The 19,143-nt window shown below is 48.7% G+C and overlaps 1 protein-coding gene across 4 annotated transcripts in view; it reads left to right on the forward strand.

Moving 5' to 3' along the window:
- Nucleotides 1-19,143, forward strand: part of AGO2 (argonaute RISC catalytic component 2) — a 197,501-nt gene that overhangs the window by 160,446 nt on the left and 17,912 nt on the right. For all 4 annotated transcript variants that reach the window (XM_063921174.1, XM_063921176.1, XM_063921175.1 and 1 more), the window contains exons 14-17: nt 516-606; nt 17,664-17,858; nt 17,951-18,085; nt 18,169-18,270. In XM_063921174.1, the coding sequence (XP_063777244.1) occupies nt 516-606; nt 17,664-17,858; nt 17,951-18,085; nt 18,169-18,270 (523 nt within the window). The remainder of the gene's footprint in view (nt 1-515; nt 607-17,663; nt 17,859-17,950; nt 18,086-18,168; nt 18,271-19,143) is intronic.

Here is a 19,143-nt window from a genome sequence, read left to right on the forward strand (position 1 = left end):
TCCCAACTGCCCCCACTCCCCCACCGCGGGACACTGCGGCCCGCGGGTGGGACAGCGGGACAGTCCCCAAAAACCGGGACTGTCCCGCGAAAATCAGGACAGTTGGGGGGTATGGTCTTATTTCTTACCTCTTCATTATGTCTAAAGGACGGCAGGATGGCTATAGTAATATGAATGTTAAATCTCCTCCGTACATCGCAGAGGAAATTGGTGCAGTTTGTGATAACAGCCGCTGGACTTGGCACATCATATGACTTTGCCAAATATATATGTATATTCTGTATTTCCTCCATGATTTGCCTGATCCTAATTGGCTCATCTGAAGCTTTCCTAAGGCCCTGGTTGCCGTAACAGCTTGGGTAAAAAAAGCCGACTCCATCCACTACTTCTACACCCTTTGGTTTTAAATGTGTTGAAAAAATAATACAGTTGTGCCATTTCAGTTAACGTGGGTAAAGAAAATCCAAATGTTTGTGGCTCTTTTCCAGTAACATATTTGTTCTCCTCTTCCCCAGGCCTCAGGTGTTTCAGCAGCCAGTTATATTTCTTGGAGCAGATGTCACCCACCCTCCTGCAGGGGATGGAAAAAAGCCGTCAATTGCTGCGGTAAGGATTTGCTCTTATTACCTTGTACTGGTGCGTTTGGTTTCTAGATCCTGTTCTACAGATGTGTCCTCATACACCTTACCTCAATATGTCACATAGTGGGAGATGTCTGGCGTGAGTGAGCTGACATGTATTGTGCAATTCCATTAGCGTCGGGCATCTTTTTCTCTTACGTCCTAGAGGATGCTGGGGACTCCATAAGGACCATGGGGATAGACGGGCTCCGCAGGAGACATGGGCACTTTAAGAAAGACTTTAAGTATGGGTGTGCACTGGCTCCTCCCTCTATGCCCCTCCTCCAGACCTCAGTTTACTACTGTGCCCAGAGGAGACTGGGTGCATTACAGGGAGCTCTCCTGAGTTTCCTGTCAAAGTATTTTGTTAGGTTTTTTATTTTCAGGGAGCCTGCTGGCAACAGACTGCCTGCACCGAGGGACTGAGGGGAGAGAAGCAGACCTACTTCTGTGAGTTTCAAGGCTCTGCTTCTTAGGCTACTGGACAACATTAGCTCCAGAGGGATCGGTACGCAGGTCTCACCCTCGCCGTCCGTCCCAGAGCCGCGCTGCCGTCCTTCTCACAGAGCCGGAAGATAGAAGCCGGGTGAGTATGAGAAGAAAAGAAGACTTCAAAGGCGGCAGAAGACTTCATGATCTTCACTGAGGTAACGCACAGCGGTGAAGTTGTGCACCACTGCTCCTATACACCTCACACGGCAGTCACTGTAAGGGTGCAGGGCGCAGGGGGGGCGCCCTGGGCAGCATATATACCTCTTTCTGGCAAAAATAGACATATATACAGTTGGGCACTGTATATATAATGAGCCCCCGCCAGTTTCAGTATATTTGAGCGGGACAGAAGCCCGCCGCCGAGGGGGTGGGGCTTCTCCCTCAGCACTCACCAGCGCCATTTTCTCCACAGCACAGCGCTGAGAGGAAGCTCCCCGGACTCTCCCCTGCTTATCCACGGTGAAAGAGGGTTTTGAAGAAGGGGGGGGGGGCACATAATTTGGCCCATTTATACATGTACAAACAGCGCTACTGTGTAAACATATATTTATATAGTGTTTTTTCCTGGGTCATATAGCGCTAGGTGTGTGCTGGCATACTCTCTGTCTCTCCAAAGGGCCTTTTGGGGGAACTATCTTCAGATAAGAGGATTCCCTGAGTGTGTGGTGTCGGTACGCGTGTGTCGACATGTCTGAGGTAGAAGGCTTTCAGGGGGAGGGGGAGGAGAGAATGAGTCTGGTGTCTCCGTCGACAACGCCGACACCTGACTGGATGGATATGTGGAAGGTTTTAAGTGCTAATGTTAATTTACTGCACAAAAGATTAGACAAAGCTGAAGCTAGGGAACAGTCGGGGAGTCAACCCATGTCTGTCCCTATGTCGCAGGGACCTTCGGGGTCTCAAAAGCGCCCACTATCCCAAATTGTAGACACGGATTCTGACTCCAGTGTCGACTACGATGATGCAAAATTACAGCCAAAAGTGGCTAAATGTATTCGATATATGATCATTGCAATCAAAGATGTTTTGCATATCACAGAGGAACCCCTTGTCCCTGACACGAGGGTACACATGTATAAGGGGAAGAAACCTGAGGTAACCTTTCCCCCCTCACATGAGTTGAACAAATTATGTGAAAAAGCTTGGGAATCTCCAGACAAAAAGCTGCAGTTTCCCAAAAGGATTCTTATGGCGTATCCTTTCCCGCCAACGGACAGGATACGGTGGGAATCCTCCCCTAAGGTGGATAAGGCATTAACACGCTTATCCAAAAAGTTAGCGCTGCCATCCCAAGATACGGCTACCCTCAAGGACCCTGCTGACTGCTAGCAGGAGGTTGTCTTGAAGTCCATTTGCACACATTCTGGTACGTTACTCAGACCGGCGATTGCGTCGGCCTGGGTTTGTAGCGCGGTAGCAGCATGGACAGATACCTTATCAGCGGATATTGAAACCCTGGATAAGGATACCATCTTATTGACCCTAGGGCATATAAAAGATGCAGTCTTATATATGAGAGATGCTCAAAGAGACATTAGTCTACTGGGTTCTAGAATCAACGCGATGTCCATTTCTGCTAGACGAGTCTTCCGATCACAAAGAAACAAGAAAGTATGAGGTGCGTCCTTTCTTGCCAGAGGTAAGAGCAGAGGAAAAAAGCTGCACAACACAGCTAGTTCCCAGGAACAGAAGTCCTCCCCGGCCTCTACAAAATCCACCGCATGACGCTGGGGCTCCGCTGGGGGAGTCCGCCCCAGTGGGGGCACGTATTCGATTTTTTGCCACATCTGGGTTCACTCACAGGTGGATCCCTGGGCAATAGAAATTATCAACCCTATTTGTGGTCCCGAAACCGGACGGTTCGGTCAGACCCATTTTAAATTTAAAATCCCTGAACCTATACCTGAAGAGGTTCAAGATGGAATCGCTCAGAGCGGTCATCGCCAGCCTGGAAGGGGGGGATTTTATGGTATCTCTGGACATAAAGATGCATACCTTCATGTTCCCATTTATCCTCCGCATCACGCTTACCTGAGGTTTGCAGTACAGGATTGTCAATACCAATTTCAGACGTTGCCGTTTGGTCTGTCCACGGCTCCGAGGGTTTTCACCAAAGTAATGGCGGAAATGATGGTTCTCCTGTGCAAGCAAGAAGTCTCAATTATCCCGTACTTGGACGATCTCCTGATAAAGGCGAGATCCAGGGACCAGCTACTGCAGAACGTTACGCTCTCCCTGACGGTTCTGCAACAACATGGTTGGCTCCTAAACTTGCCGACGACGCGGCTGTCGTTTCTGGGAATGATTCTGGACACAGAGTTACAGAGAGTTTTTCTTCCAGTGGAAAAGGCTCTGGAAATTCAGAACCTGGTCAAACAAATTCTGAAACCAGCAAGAGTGTCAGTCCATCAATGCACTCGGTTGCTGGGGGAAATGGTGGCGGCCTACGAGGCCATTCAGTTTGGCAGATTCCATGCCAGAATGTTTCAGTGGGACCTGTTGGACAAGTGGTCCGGATCCCACCTGCACATGCACCAAAGAATAATCCTGTCTTCCAAGACCAGAATCTCACTCCTGTGGTGGCTACACAGCTCTCACCTCCTAGAGGGGCGATGGTTTGGGATCCAGGACTGGATCCTAGTAACCACGGATGCAAGTCTCCGAGACTGGGGAGCAGTCACACAGGTGGAAAACTTCCAGGGAAGATGGTCAGGCCAGGAAACTTGTCTACACATAAACGTTCTGGAGTTAAGAGCCATTTACAACGGCCTTCTTCAAGCGGAACATCTGCGCAACCTGCCAGTCTTGATTCAATCGGACAATATAACCGCAGTAGCGTACATAAACCGCCACGGCGGAACAAAAAACATGCAAGCGCTCTGTCAGCAATCTTCATTCCAGGAGTAGTCAACTGGGAAGCAGACTTCCTCAGCAGACACGATCTCCATCCAGGGGAGTGGGATCTTCATCAAGAAACTTCAGAGAGATTGTTCCAGGTCGAGGGACCCTCAAGCAATAGCAGTGGACGCCCTTGTGGCACCATGGGTGTTTCAGGCGGGTTATGTATTCCCTCCACTTCCCCTCATTCAAAAAGTGCTAAAGATCATAAGAAGAACAAAGGTTCAGGCGATCCTCATTGTTCCGGACTGGCCAAGGAGGGCTTGGTATCCAGATCTTCAGGAATTACTCGTAGGAGATCACTGGCCTCTTCCTCTAAGAGAGGATCTGTTACAGCAGGGGCCGTGCGTGTATCAAGACTTGCCGCGGCTGCATTTGACAGCTTGGCGGTTGAACGCCAGATCCTAGCCCGAAAGGATATTCCCAGTGAAGTCATTCCCACACTTCTTCAGGCTAGGAAAGGAGTAACGTCTAAACATTACCACCGTATTTGGAGAAAATGTGTCTTGGTGTGAATCCAAGAAGGCTCCTGTGGAAGAATTTCAGTTGGGACGTTTTCTCCATTTTCTCTTACGTCCTAGAGGATGCTGGGGACTCCGTAAGGACCATGGGGTATAGACGGGCTCCGCAGGAGACATGGGCACTATAAAGAACTTTAGAATGGGTGTGCACTGGCTCCTCCCTCTATGCCCCTCCTCCAGACCTCAGTTGATTCCTGTGCCCAGAGGAGACTGGGTGCATTACAGGGAGCTCTCCTGAGTTTCTCTGAAAAAAAAAAAATAATTGTTAGGTTTTTTATTTTCAGGGAGCACTGCTGGCAACAGGCCCCTGCATCGTGGGACTGAGGAGAGAGAAGCAGACCTTCTCAAGTGATAGGCTCTGCTTCTTAGGCTACTGGACACCATTAGCTCCAGAGGGAGTCGGAACGCAGGTCTCCCCTTGCCGTTCGTCCCAGTGCCGCACCGCTGTCCTCACAGAGCCGGAAGATAGAAGCCGGGTGAGTGTAAGAAGAAAGAAGACTTCAAAGGCGGCAGAAGACTTCTGATCTTCCCTGAGGTAAGCGCGCATCGGTAACGCTGCGCGCCGTTGCTTCCACACACGAGCACACACGGGGGGGGGGGGGCGCCCTGGGCAGCAACATAAACCTCTAGGACTGGCATATAAGTATATAGGCTGCGGAGGCAGTAGTTATAAAAATCCCCCGCCAGTTATACAAAATTGAGCGGGACCGAAGCCCGCCGCTGGAGGGGGCAGAGTTTGGTCCCACAACACTAACCAGCGCCATTTTCTCCACAGTGTACTGCAGAGAAGCTGGCTCCCCGGACTTTCCCCTGCTGAACACTGTGACACAGGGCTGAAAGGGGGGGGGGGGGGGGGGGGGGGGGCACTTGTAAGGCGCAGTGAGTGTATTACACAGATAATTATATATAAAAAAGCGCTATATTATTTGGGAATTTGTTTCCAGTGTCAGTTGGCGCTGGGTGTGTGCTGGCATACTCTCTCTCTGTCTCTCCAAAGGGCCTTAGTGGGGAACTGTCTCCATATAAACATATCCCTGTGTGCGGGGGGTGTCTGTACGAGTGTGTCGACATGTCTGAAGCAGAAGGCTCATCTAAGGAGGAGGTGGAGCAGATGATTGTGATGTCTCCATCGGCAACGCCGACTCCTGATTGGTTTGACATGTGGAATGTTTTAAATGCAAATGTGACCTTATTACATAAGAGGATGGACAAAGCAGAGTCCAGGGAAAAAGCAGGGAGTCAATCCATGGCTTTGACTGAGTCACAAGGCCCTTCAGGGTCTCAAAAACGTTCTCTATCCCAAATAGCAGACACTGATACTGACACGGATTCTGACTCCAGTGTCGACTACAATGATGCAAGGCTACACCCAAGGGTGGCCAAAAGTATTCATTATATGATCATTGCAATAAAAGATGTGTTGCATATCACAGATGACCCCTCTGTACCTGACACGAGGGTGCGCATGTATAAGGAAAAGAAACCTGAGGTAACCTTTCCCCCATCTCATGAGCTGAACGAGTTATTTGAAAAAGCTTGGAAAACTCCAGACAAAAAACTGCAGATTCCCAAGAGGATTCTTATGGCGTATCCTTTCCATGCACAGGACAGGGTACGGTGGGAATCCTCGCCCAGGGTAGACAAGGCTTTAACGCGCTTGTCCAAGAAGGTGGCGCTACCGTCTCCTGACACTGCAGCCCTCAAGTATCCTGCTGATCGCAGACAGGAAACTACCTTAAAATCTATTTATACGCATACGGGTGCTTTACTCAGACCGGCAATAGCATCGGCATGGGTATGTAGCGCAGTTGCAGCTTGGACAGATACCTTGTCAGCTGACTTTGATACCCTAGATAGGGATACCATTTTATTGACGCTAGGTCATATTAAAGACGCAGTCTTATATTTGAGAGACGCTCAAAGAGACGTTGAGCTGCTAGGTTCGAGATCCAACGCCATGGCGATTTCTGCTAGGCGAGCCCTGTGGACCCGCCAATGGACGGGTGATGCCGACTCAAAGAAGCATATGGAGGTTTTACCTTACAAGGGTGAGGTTTTATTCGGGGAAGGTCTTGCGGACATGGTTTCAACAGCTATGGCGGGTAAATCTGCCTTATTGCCTTTTGTTCCCCCGCAGCAAAAGAAAACTCTGCAATATCAGATGCAGTCCTTTCGGTCGCATAAGTCCAGAAGAGGTCAGGCCTCATCCTTCCTCGCCAGAGGTAAGGGTAGAGGGAAAAGAACGCCTGCTTCGGCTAGTTCCCAGGAACAGAAGTCCTCCCTGGCTACTGCTAAATCCACCGCATGACACTGGGGCCCCACTGAGGGAGTACGCGCCGGTGGGGGCACGTCTTCGACTCTTCAGCCACGTCTGGGTTCGGTCAGACGTGGATCCTTGGGCGATGGAAATTGTATCCCAAGGCTACAAACTGGAATTCGAAGAGGTGCCCCCTCGCCGATTTTTCAAGTCGGCCTTACCAGCTTCTCCCCCAGAGAGGGCAGTAGTGTTAGCTGCGATTCTAAAGCTTTGTCAACAGCAGGTGATTATCAAGGTTCCCCTAGTCCAACAGGGAAAAGGGTACTATTCGACCCTGTTCGTGGTCCCGAAGCCGGATGGCTCGGTCAGACCCATTTTAAATCTGAAATCCCTAAACCTGTACTTGAAAAAGTTCAAATTCAAGATGGAATCGCTCCGGGCAGTGATCTCCAGTCTGAAAGGGGGGGATTTTATGGTGTCACTAGACATAAAGGATGCATACCTTCATGTCCCCATATATCCTCCTCATCAGGAGTACCTGAGATTCGCTGTACAGGACTGTCATTACCAGTTTCAGACGTTGCCGTTTGGGCTTTCCACGGCCCCGAGAATTTTCGCCAAGGTGATGGCGGAGATGATGGTGCTCCTGCGCAGGCAGGGAGTCACAATTATCCTGTACTTGGACGATCTCCTGATAAAAGCGAGATCGAGAGAACAATTGCTGAAGAGCGTATCGCTCTCCCTGAGTGTGCTATAACTGCACGGTTGGATTCTAAATCTGCCAAAGTCACAGTTGATTCCAACGACTCGACTATCATTCCTAGGCATGTTTCTGGACACGGAACGGAAGAGGGTTTTTCTACCAATGGAAAAAGCCCAGGACCTCCAGAACTTGGTCAGAGACCTGCTAAAACCAAAAAGAGTGTCTGTTCATCAATGCACTCGAGTTCTGGGGAAAATGGTGGCAGCCTACGAGGCCATACCTTTCGGCCATACCTTTCGGCAGGTTTCATACGAGGACTTTTCAGTGGGACCTTCTGGACAAGTGGTCCGGGTCCCATCTACAAATACATCAGAAGATAAGCCTGTCCCCCAGGGCCAGGGTGTCTCTCCGGTTGTGGCTGCAGAGTGCTCACCTTCTAGAGGGTCGCAGGTTCGGCATTCAAGACTGGGTTCTGATGACCACGGACACGAGCCTCCGAGGATGGGGAGCAGTCACACAAGGAAGAAATTTTCAGGGACTATGGTCAAGCCAGGAGGCTTGTCTGCACATCAACGTACTGGAATTGAGGGCCATATACAACGGCCTATGACAAGCGGAGAATCTTCTTTGCGACCTACCGGTTCTGGTTCAATCAGACAACATCACAGCAGTGGCTCATGTAAACCACCAAGGCGGGACAAGGAGCAGAGTGGCAATGGCGGAAGCCACCAGGATTCTTCACTGGGCGGAAAATCACTTAAGCGCTCTGTCAGCAGTCCTCATTCCAGGAGTGGATAACTGGGAAGCAGACTTCCTCAGCAGGCACGATCTCCATCCAGGAGAGTGGGGACTTCATCAAGAAGTTTTTGCAGAGATAACAAGTCTTTGGGGAATTCCTCAAATAGACATGATGGCGTCACGGCTCAACAAGAAGCTTCGGAGGTATTGTGCCAGGTCAAGGGACCCTCAGGTAGTAGCGGTGGACGCCCTGGTGACACCATGGGTGTTTCAGTCGGTCTGTGTGTTCCCTCCTCTTCCTCTCATCTCAAAACTATTGAGAATCATAAGACGAAAAAGAGTGCGGACAATACTCATTGTTCCAGATTGGCCTCGAAGGGCCTGGTACTCAGATCTTCAGGAAATGCTCACAGAAGATCCGTGGCCCCTTCCTTTCAGGGAGGACATGTTACAGCAGGGACCCTGCGTGTTCCAAGACTTACCGCGGTTACGTTTGACGGCATGGCGGTTGAACACCGAATCCTAGCTGGGAAAGGTATTCCGGAAGAAGTCATCCCTACGCTGATAAAGGCTAGGAAGGAGGTGACGGCGAAACATTATCACCGTATCTGGAGGAAATCTGTTTCTTGGTGTGAAGCCAAACATGCTCCTACGGAGGATTTCCATTTGGGCCGTTTTCTCCACTTTCTACAGACAGGAGTGGATATGGGCCTGAAGTTATGCTCCATTAAGATACAGATTTCGGCCTTATCTATATTCTTTCATAAGGAATTGGCTTCTCTCCCAGAAGTCCAGACTTTTGTAAAGGGAGTGCTGCACTTCCAGCCTCCTTTTGTGCCCCCAGTGGCACCATGGGACCTTAACGTGGTATTACGGTTCCTAGACTCTCACTGGTTTGAACCACTTCAGACTGTTGTATTAAAGTTTCTCACTTGGAAGGTGGTCATGTTGTTGGCCTTGGCATCTGCGAGGCGGGTGTCCGAATTGGCGGCCTTGTCTCACAAGAGCCCCTATCTGATTTTCCATAAGGATAGAGCGGAGTTGAGGACTCGTCCTCAATTTTTGCCCAAGGTGGTTTCATCGTTTCATATGAACTAACCTATTGTGGTGCCTGTGGCTACGGGTGACTTGGAGGACTCCAAGTCCCTTGATGTAGTCAGGGCCTTAAAAATCTATGTAGCCAGGACGGCTCGGGTTAGGAAAACAGAGGCACTGTCTGTCCTGTATGCAGCCAACAAAGTTGGCGCTCCTGCTTCGAAGCAGACTATTGCTCGCTGGCTCTGTAACACTATTCAGCAGGCTCATTCTACGGCAGGATTGCCGTTACCAAATTCGGTAAAGGCCCATTCCACTAGGAAGGTAGGCTCTTCTTGGGCGGCTGCCCGAGGCGTCTCGGCTTTACAGCTTCGCCGAGCACCTACCTGGTCGGGTTCAAACACTTTTGCAAAGTTCTATAAGATTGATAGCCTGGCTGATGAGGACCTTGCGTTTGCTCAGTCGGTGCTGCAGAGTCGTCCGCACTCTCCCGCCCGGTCTGGAGCTATGGTATAAACCCCATGGTCCTCACGTAGTCCCCAGCATTCTCTAGGACGTAAGAGAAAATAAGATTTTAAACCTACCGGTAAATCCTTTTTCTCCTAGTCCGTAGAGGATGCTGGGCGCCCGTCCCAGTGCGGACTACTTTCTGCAAGGCTTGTATATAGTTATTGCTTACATAAGGGTTATGTTTCAGTTGTAATCAGTCTTTGCCTGATACGGTTTTGTTGCATACTGTTAACTGGTTGCGTATATTCCATGTTAAACGGTGTGGATGGTGTGGGCTGGTATGAATCTTGCCCTTGGATTAACAAAATCCTTTCCTCGTACTGTCCGTCTCCTCTGGGCACAGTTCTCTAACTGAGATCTGGAGGAGGGGCATAGCGGGAGGAGCCAGTGCACACCCATTCTAAAGTTCTTTATAGTGCCCATGTCTCCTGCGGAGCCCGTCTATACCCCATGGTCCTTACGGAGTCCCCAGCATCCTCTACGGACTAGGAGAAAAAGATTTACCGGTAGGTTTATTTTCTCATTTTTTACAAGCAGGTGTGGATGTGGGCTTGAAGTTGGGCTCAATTAAAGTACAAATTTCAGCCTTATCGGTTCTCTTTCAAAAACAATTGGCCTCCCTTCCAGAAGTTCAGACTTTCGTGAAAGGCGTATTGCACATCCAACCTCCATTTGTGCCCCCAGTGGCACCATGGGATCTTAACGTGGTGTTGCAGTTCCTTCAATCACATTGGTTGAACCTTTACAGAAGGTGGAGTTGAAATTCGTCACTTGGAAAGTGGTCATGCTGTTGGCTTTGGCATCCGCAAGGCGGGTATCTGAGTTAGCGGCTTTGTCTAACAAGAGCCCTTATTTGATCTTCCATGAAGATAGAGCAGAGTTGAGGACTCGTCAACAATCTCTGCCGAAGGTGGTTTCATCGTTCCACATGAACCGACCTATTGTGGTGCCAGTGGCTACTGACGCTTTAGTGGAGTCGAAGTCTCTTGCTGTGGTCAGAGCTTTAAAAATGTATGTCGCCAGGACGGCTCGGATTAGGAAAACGGAGGTTCTGTTTGTCCTGTATGATCCCAACAAGATTGGGGCTCCTGCTTCCAAGCAGACTATATTGCACGCTGGATCTGTGCTACGATTCAGCAGGCTTATTCTACGGCTGGATTGCCAGTACCGAAGGCCCATTCTACCAGAAAGGTGGGCGCGTCCTGGGCGGCTGCCCGGGGGGTCTCGGCGTTACAACTTTGCCGAGCAGCTACTTGGTCGGGTTCAAACACTTTTGCAAAGTTTTACAAGTTTGATACCCTGGCCGATGATGACCTCAAGTTTGGTCAATCGGTGCTGCAGAGTCATCCGCACTCTCCCGCCCGTTCTAGAGCTTTGGTATAACCCCATGGTTCTTATGGTGACCCCAGCATCCTCTAGGACGTATGAGAAAATAGGATTTTAATACCTACCGGTAAATCCTTTTCTCTTAGTCCGTAGAGGATGCTGGGCGCCCGTCCCAGTGCGTGCTGTATCTGCAGTCATTAGTTCTGGTTGCACACAGCTTGTGTTACGTTTATACTCGGCCTATTGCTGACATTGTTCATGCTTTTGACTAGAGTTCTGTTGAATGCCATGTTGTACGGCCTGTTTGAGGTGTGAGCTGGTATGTATCTCACCTTAGTTTAACAATAATTTATTTCCTCTAAATGTCCGTCTCCCTGGGCACAGTTCCTATAACTGGAGCCTGGAGGAGGGGCATAGAGGGAGGAGCCAGTTCACACCCTTTCAAAGTCTTAAAGTGCCCATGTCTTCTGCGGATCCCGTCTATACCCCATGGTTCTTATGGTGACTTCCAGCATCCTCTACGGACTAAGAGAAAAGAATTTACCGGTAGGTATTAAAATCCTATTTTTGCTGAAAGTGCATCTTATTCGCATCGCTTTGCAAATAGGACGCTGATTTATAATAATATGCGTCATGCCTCTATTGTCTGTGCAAACGCTCCTGTATCTGCATATGAAATATATCTGAATCGGCATAAGCTTACATGTGCGTCCTATTCACATCATTTTGCAAATAAGCTGCACTTTAATTTAAAAAGTCACATGTAAAGAGGCTCTGCGCTACAATGTCATGCCATGGCTTGGGGTGACTAGATGGGCTGTTTGTGCTAGATGTAGGTGGTCACATCTGTAGCTGTTCCTGCATCTGTCTGTAATCACACCACTGACTGACTTACCAGGTACAATGTGGAAGGAAGACGCATCTAAGTACCAGTGATCTGCCCACTGCCACCTCTAGTCCCATTGTTATTTTATCCGTAGAATCGGGCTGGTACTTATAGTAAGACACACACCAAAACATAAACCCCTCTTTCTCTATCGTCCTAGTGGATGCTGGGGTTCCTGAAAGGACCATGGGGAATAGCGGCTCCGCAGGAGACAGGGCACAAAAAGTAAAGCTTTAGGATCAGGTGGTGTGCACTGGCTCCTCCCCCTATGACCCTCCTCCAAGCCTCAGTTAGATTTTTGTGCCCGGCCGAGAAGGGTGCAATCTAGGTGGCTCTCCTAAAGAGCTGCTTAGAAAAGTTTAGCTTAGGTTTTTTATTTTACAGTGAGTCCTGCTGGCAACAGGATCACTGCAACGAGGGACTTAGGGGAGAAGAAGTGAACTCACCTGCGTGCAGGATGGATTGGCTTCTTGGCTACTGGACATTAGCTCCAGAGGGACGATCACAGGTACAGCCTGGATGGTCACCGGAGCCTCGCCGCCGGCCCCCTTGCAGATGCTGAAACGAGAAGAGGTCCAGAATCGGCGGCAGAAGACTCCTCAGTCTTCTTAAGGTAGCGCACAGCACTGCAGCTGTGCGCCATTTTCCTCTCAGCACACTTCACACGGCAGTCACTGAGGGTGCAGGGCGCTGGGAGGGGGGCGCCCTGGGAGGCAAATGAAAACCTTTTTTGGCTAAAAATACCTCACATATAGCCTCCGGGGGCTATATGGAGATATTTAACCCCTGCCAGAATCCGTTAAGAGCGGGAGACGAGGCCGCCGAAAAAGGGGCGGGGCCTATCTCCTCAGCACACAGCGCCATTTTCCCTCACAGAAAGGCTGGAGGGAAGGCTCCCAGGCTCTCCCCTGCACTGCACTACAGAAACAGGGTTAAAACAGAGAGGGGGGGCACTAATTTGGCGTTAGAAATATATAAAAAAGATGCTATAAGGGAAAACACTTATATAAGGTTGTCCCTATATAATTATAGCGTTTTTGGTGTGTGCTGGCAAACTCTCCCTCTGTCTCTCCAAAGGGCTAGTAGGTCCTGTCCTCTATCAGAGCATTCCCTGTGTGTGTGCTGTGTGTCGGTACGTGTGTGTCGACATGTATGAGGACGATGTTGGTGAGGAGGCGGAGCAATTGCCTGTAATGGTGATGTCACTCTCTAGGGAGTCGACACCGGAATGGATGGCTTATTTAGGGAATTACGTGATAATGTCAACACGCGCCAAGGTCGGTTGACGACATGAGACGGCCGACAAACAATTAGTACCGGTCCAGACGTCTCAAAAACACCGTCAGGGGTTTTTAAAACGCCCGTTTACTTTAGTCGGTCGACACAGACACAGACAGGGACACTGAATCCAGTGTCGACGGTGAATAAACAAACGTATTCCTTATTAGGGCCACACGTTAAAGGCAATGAAGGAGGTGTTACATATTTCTGATACTACAAGTACCACAAAAGAGGGTATTATGTGGGATGTGAAAAAACTACCGTAGTTTTTCCTGAATCAGATAAATTAAATGAAGTGTGTGATGATGCGTTGTTTTCCCCCGATAGAAAATATGGGCGGTATACCCTTTCCCGCCAGAAGTTAGGGCGCGGTGGGAAACACCCCTTAGGGTGGATAAGGCGCTCACACGCTTATCAGAACAAGTGGCGGTACCGTCTATAGATAGGGCCGTCCTCAAGGAGCCAGCTGACAGGAGGCTGGAAAAATATCATAAAAAGTATATACACACATACTGGTGTTATACTGCGACCAGCGATCGCCTCAGCCTGGATGTGCAGAGCTGGGGTGGCTTGGTCGGATTCCCTGACTAAAAATATTGATACCCTTGACAGGGACAGTATTTTATTGACTATAGAGCATTTAAAGGATGTATTTCTATATATGCGAGATGCACAGAGGGATATTTGCACTCTGGCATCAAGAGTAAGTGTGATGTCCATATCTGCCAGAAGATGTTTATGGACACGACAGTGGTCAGGTGATGCAGATTCCAAACGGCACAAAGGTGTATTGCCGTATAAAGGAAAAGGAGTTATTTGGGGTCGGTCCATCGGACCTGGTGGCTACGGCAACTGCTGGAAAATCCACCGTTTTTACCCTAAGTCACATCTCTGCAGAAAAAGACACCGTCTTTTCAGCTTCAGTCCTTTCGTCCCTATAAGAGTCATATCTGCCCAGGGATAGAGGAAAGGGAAGAAGACTGCAGCAGGCAGCCCATTCCCAGGAACAGAAGCGTTCCACCGCTTCTGACAAGCTCTCAGCATGACGCTGAGACCGTACAGGACCCCTGGATCCTACAAGTAGTATCCCAGGGGTACAGTTTGGAATGTCGAGACGTTTCCCCTGCGCAGGCTCCTGAAGTCTGCTTTACCAAGGTCTCCCTCCGACAAGGAGGCAGTATGGGAAAAAATTCACGAGCTGTATTCCCAGCAGGTGATAATTAAATTACCCCTTCTACAACAAGAAAAGGGGTATTATTCCACACTATATTGTGGTACTGAAGCCAGAAGGCTAGGTGAGACTTATTCTAAATCTAAAAAAATTTGAACACTTACAAAGGTTCAAATCAAGATGGAGTCACTCAGAGCAGTGATAACGAACCGGGATCCATGTCCCAAATTTGCCCTTCTCACTAAGGGTACCTCAGGTTCGTGGTACAGAACTGTCACTATCAGTTTCAGACGCTGCCGTTTGGATTGTCTACGGCACCCCGGGTCTTTACCAAGGTAATGGCCGAAATGATGGTTCTTCTTCGAAGAAAAGGCGTCTTAATTATCCCTTACTTGGACGATCTCCTGATAAGGGCAAAGTCCAGGGAACAGTTGGAGGTCGGAGTAGCACTATCTAGGATACTGTTACAACAGCAGGGGTGGATTCTAAATATTCCAAAATCGCAGCTGATCCCGACAACAAGTCTCCTGTGCTTAGGGATGATTCTGGACACAGTCCAGAAAAAGGTGTTTCTCCCGGAAGAGAAAGCCAGGGAGTTATCCGAGCTAGTCAGGAACCTCCTAAAATCAGTGCATCATTGCACAAGGGCCATGGTAAAAAAATGGTGACTTCCTTCGAAGCAATTCCAGTCGGCAGATTTCATGCAAGAACTTTTCAGTGGGATCTGCTGGACAAATGGTCCGGATCGCATCTTCAGATGCATCAGCGGATAACCCTATATCCAAGGACAAGGGTGTCTCTCCTGTGGTGGTTACAGAGTGCTCATCTTCTAGAGGGCCGCAGATTCGGCATTCAGTTTTGGATGTTGGTGACCACGGAGGCCAGCCCGAGAGGCTGGGGAGCAGTCACACAAGGAAAAAATTTCCAGGGAGTGTGATCAAGTCTGGAGATTTTTCTCCACATAAATATAGCTAAGGGTAAATTTATAATGCTCTAAGCTTAGCAAGACCTCTGCTTCAAGGTCAGCCGGTATTGATCCAGTGGGATAAAACATCACGGCAGTCGCCCACGTAAATAGACAGGGCGGCACAAGAAGCAGGAGGGCAGTGGCAAAAACTGCAAGGACTTTTCGCTGGGCGGAAAATCATGTGATAGCACTGTCAGCAGTGTTTCATTCCGGGAATGGAAACTGGGAAGCAGACTTCCTCAGTAGGCACGACCTCCACCCGGCAGAGTGGGAACTTCATGGGGAAGTTTTCCACATAATTGTAAACCGTTGGGAATTACCAAAGGTGGACATGATGGCGTCCCGTCTGAACAAAAACGGGACAGGTATTGCGCCAGGTTAAGAGACCCTCAGGCAATAGCTGTGGACGTTCTGGTAACACCGTGGGTGTACCAGTCGGTGTATGTGTTCCATCCTCTGCTTTTCATACCTAAGGTACTGAGAATTATAAGACGTAGAGGAGTAAGAACTATACTCATGGCTCCGGATTGGCCAAGAAGGACTTGGTACCCGGAACTTCAAGAGATGCTCACAGAGGACTTATGGCCTCTGCCGCTAAGAAGGGACTTGTTTCAGCAAGTACCATGTCTGTTCCAAGACTTACCGCAGCTGCGTTTGACGGCATGGCGGTGGAACGCCGGATCCTAAGGGAAAAGGCATTCAGGAAGAGGTCATTCCTACCCTGGTCAAAGCCAGAAAGGAGGTGACCGCACAACATTATCACCACATGTGGCGAAAATATGTTGCGTGGTGTGAGGCCAGGAAGGCCCCACGAAGAAATTTCAACTCGGTCGATTCCTGCATTTCTTGCAAACAGGAGTGTCTATGGGCCTCAAATTGGGGTCCATTAAGGTTCAAATTTCGGCCCTGTCGATTTTTCTTCCAGAAAGAATTGGCTTCAGTTCCTGAAGTCCAGAAGTTTGTCAAGGGAGTATTGCATATACAACCCCCTTTTGTGCCTCCAGTGGCACTGTGGGATCTCAACGTAGTTCTGGGATTCCTCAAAACACATTGGTTTAAAACCAGTCAAATCTGTGGATTTGAAGCATCTCACATGAAAAGTGAACATGCTCTTGGACCTGGCCTGGACCAGGCGAGTGTCAAATTGGTGGTTTTTTTCTCAAAAAAGCCCATATCTGTTTGTCCATTCGGACAGGGCAGAGCTGCGGACTCGTCCCCAGTTCTCTCCCTAAGGTGGTGTCAGTGTTTCACCTGAACCAGCTTATTGTGGTGTCTTGCGCCTACTAGGGACTTGGAGGACTCCAAGTTGCTAGATGTGGTCAGGGCCCTGAAAATATAGGTTCCAGGACGGCTGGAGTCAGGAAAACTGACTTGCTGTTATCCTGTATGCACCCAACAAACTGGGTGCTCTTGCTTTTAAGCAGACTTTTGCTAGTTGGATGTGTAATACAATTCAGCTTGCACATTCTGTGGCAGGCCTGCCACAGCCAAAATATGTAAATGCCCATTCCACAAGGAAGGTGGGCTCATCTTGGGCGGCTGCCCGAGGGGTCTCGGCTTTAAAACTTTGCCGAGCGGCTATTTAGTCAGGGGCAAACACGTTTGTAAAATCCTACAAATTTGATACCCTGGCTAAGGAGGACCTGGAGTTCTCTCATTCGGTGCTGCAGAGTCATCCGCACTCTCCCGCCCGTTTGGGAGCTTTGGTATAATCCCCATGGTCCTTTCAGGAACCCCAGCATCCACTAGGACGATAGAGAAAATAAGAATTTACTTACCGATAATTCTATTTCTCGGAGTCCGTAGTGGATGCTGGGCGCCCATCCCAAGTGCGGATTATCTGCATTACTTGTACATAGTTACAAAAATCGGGTTATTATTGTTGTGAGCCATCTTTTCAGAGGCTCCGCTGTTATACTGTTAACTGGGTTCAGATCACAGGTTGTACAGTGTGATTGGTGTGGCTGGTATGAGTCTTACCCGGGATTCATAAATCCTTCCTTATTGTGTACGCTCGTCCGGGCACAGTACCTAACTGAGGCTTGGAGGAGGGTCATAGGGGGAGGAGCCAGTGCACACCACCTGATCCTAAAGCTTTACTTTTTGTGCCCTGTCTCCTGCGGAGCCGCTATTCCCCATGGTCCTTTCAGGAACCCCAGCATCCACTACGGACTCCGAGAAATAGAATTATCGGTAAGTAAATTCTTATTTTAAATGTTCAAAAACATACCTATTTCTATTTATTATTTTTTTTATAGGTGGTAGGTAGCATGGATGCCCACCCCAACCGATATTGTGCCACGGTAAGAGTGCAGCAGCATCGTCAAGAGATCATTCAAGACCTGGCCACCATGGTCCGGGAACTGCTCATCCAGTTCTACAAATCCACGCGTTTCAAGCCCACAAGAATCATCTTCTACAGGGATGGTGTGTCTGAAGGCCAGTTTCAGCAGGTGGGTTCCCAAGCGGTTCTCTAGCAGCGTAGTTGGGTGGTAAGTCCTGATTTTGCAGGAGCCTCACATTTTCTTTTTTCCCCCTTATACAGGTACTACATTATGAGCTTATTGCTATTAGAGAGGCTTGCATAAAGTTGGAGAAGGATTACCAGCCGGGCATTACTTTCATTGTTGTACAGAAAAGACATCACACACGGCTCTTCTGTACAGACAGAAATGAACGGGTAAGCGAAACGTTCATCTCCCTACATTGTCTCTGATGAGATGATGTCCATGGCTTACGCCCTTTATTCTTCCCTCGCACTAGGTTGGGAAAAGCGGAAATATTCCAGCTGGTACCACAGTGGACACAAAAATCACCCACCCCTCAGAGTTTGACTTCTATCTGTGCAGTCATGCTGGAATACAGGTATGACGTCCACATGTACAGCACGTACTGCCACTACACATGGCCCACTTGTATATAATGGATACTACTGAGGAGGCAAGGGATCTAGGTGTCACTATTTCAGGTGAATTAAGAGGATTAGGATGAGGCTGGTTTTGATGAAGTGGGTCTTGAAAGCCCGTTTTGAATTTTTATTAAGGGTCTGATAGGGAAAGGTAGAGAATTCCAGAGGTATGGAGTACCACGGCCAGAATCTTGGAGGCAGCAATTGGAGGAAGTAATTAGTTGACAGGAGAGGTGGCATGTGTTTGTGGAACGAAGAGGGCAGGTGGGGGTGTAAAGGGAGATGAGGTCAGATATGTAAATTGGCAAAGGCTGTGTGAGAAGCTTGTATAGAATTCAGAAGGGGAAGGGAAGCCAGTGTAGAGTAGAGGTGGAAGTAGTATGTTTGGAGAGGAAAATGAGCACCGTTTTCATGATCTCATTATTTTGAGCCAGAGAAAAGGATTCCCATTTCAATGACCCCCGGATTGAGTGTGAATGCTTCTTATCCGGCTTACAGCCGGGCGTATGTGTGAACGGGGTGTATTTATTAAAGGCCGATTTTCATCCACTTGAAATCTATGAAAATTGTTATAAAATTATATTGTTTCATGGGCTCACTCACATTTCCTAACATGACTTTTAATATACAGTGGGTCAAAAAAGTATTTGGACAGCCACAGATTGTGCAAGTTGACTCGCTTAAAAAGATGAGGTCTGTAATTTCCATCATAGGTACACTTCAACTGTGAGAGACAGAATCTGGGAAAAAAAAAAACAGGAAATCATATTGTATGATTTTTAAACAATTTATTTGTATATTTTTGTGGAAAATAAATATTTGGACAATCA

Source organism: Pseudophryne corroboree, chromosome 5, assembly GCF_028390025.1.
Source record: "Pseudophryne corroboree isolate aPseCor3 chromosome 5, aPseCor3.hap2, whole genome shotgun sequence".
Taxonomy (NCBI): Eukaryota; Metazoa; Chordata; class Amphibia; order Anura; family Myobatrachidae; genus Pseudophryne; species Pseudophryne corroboree.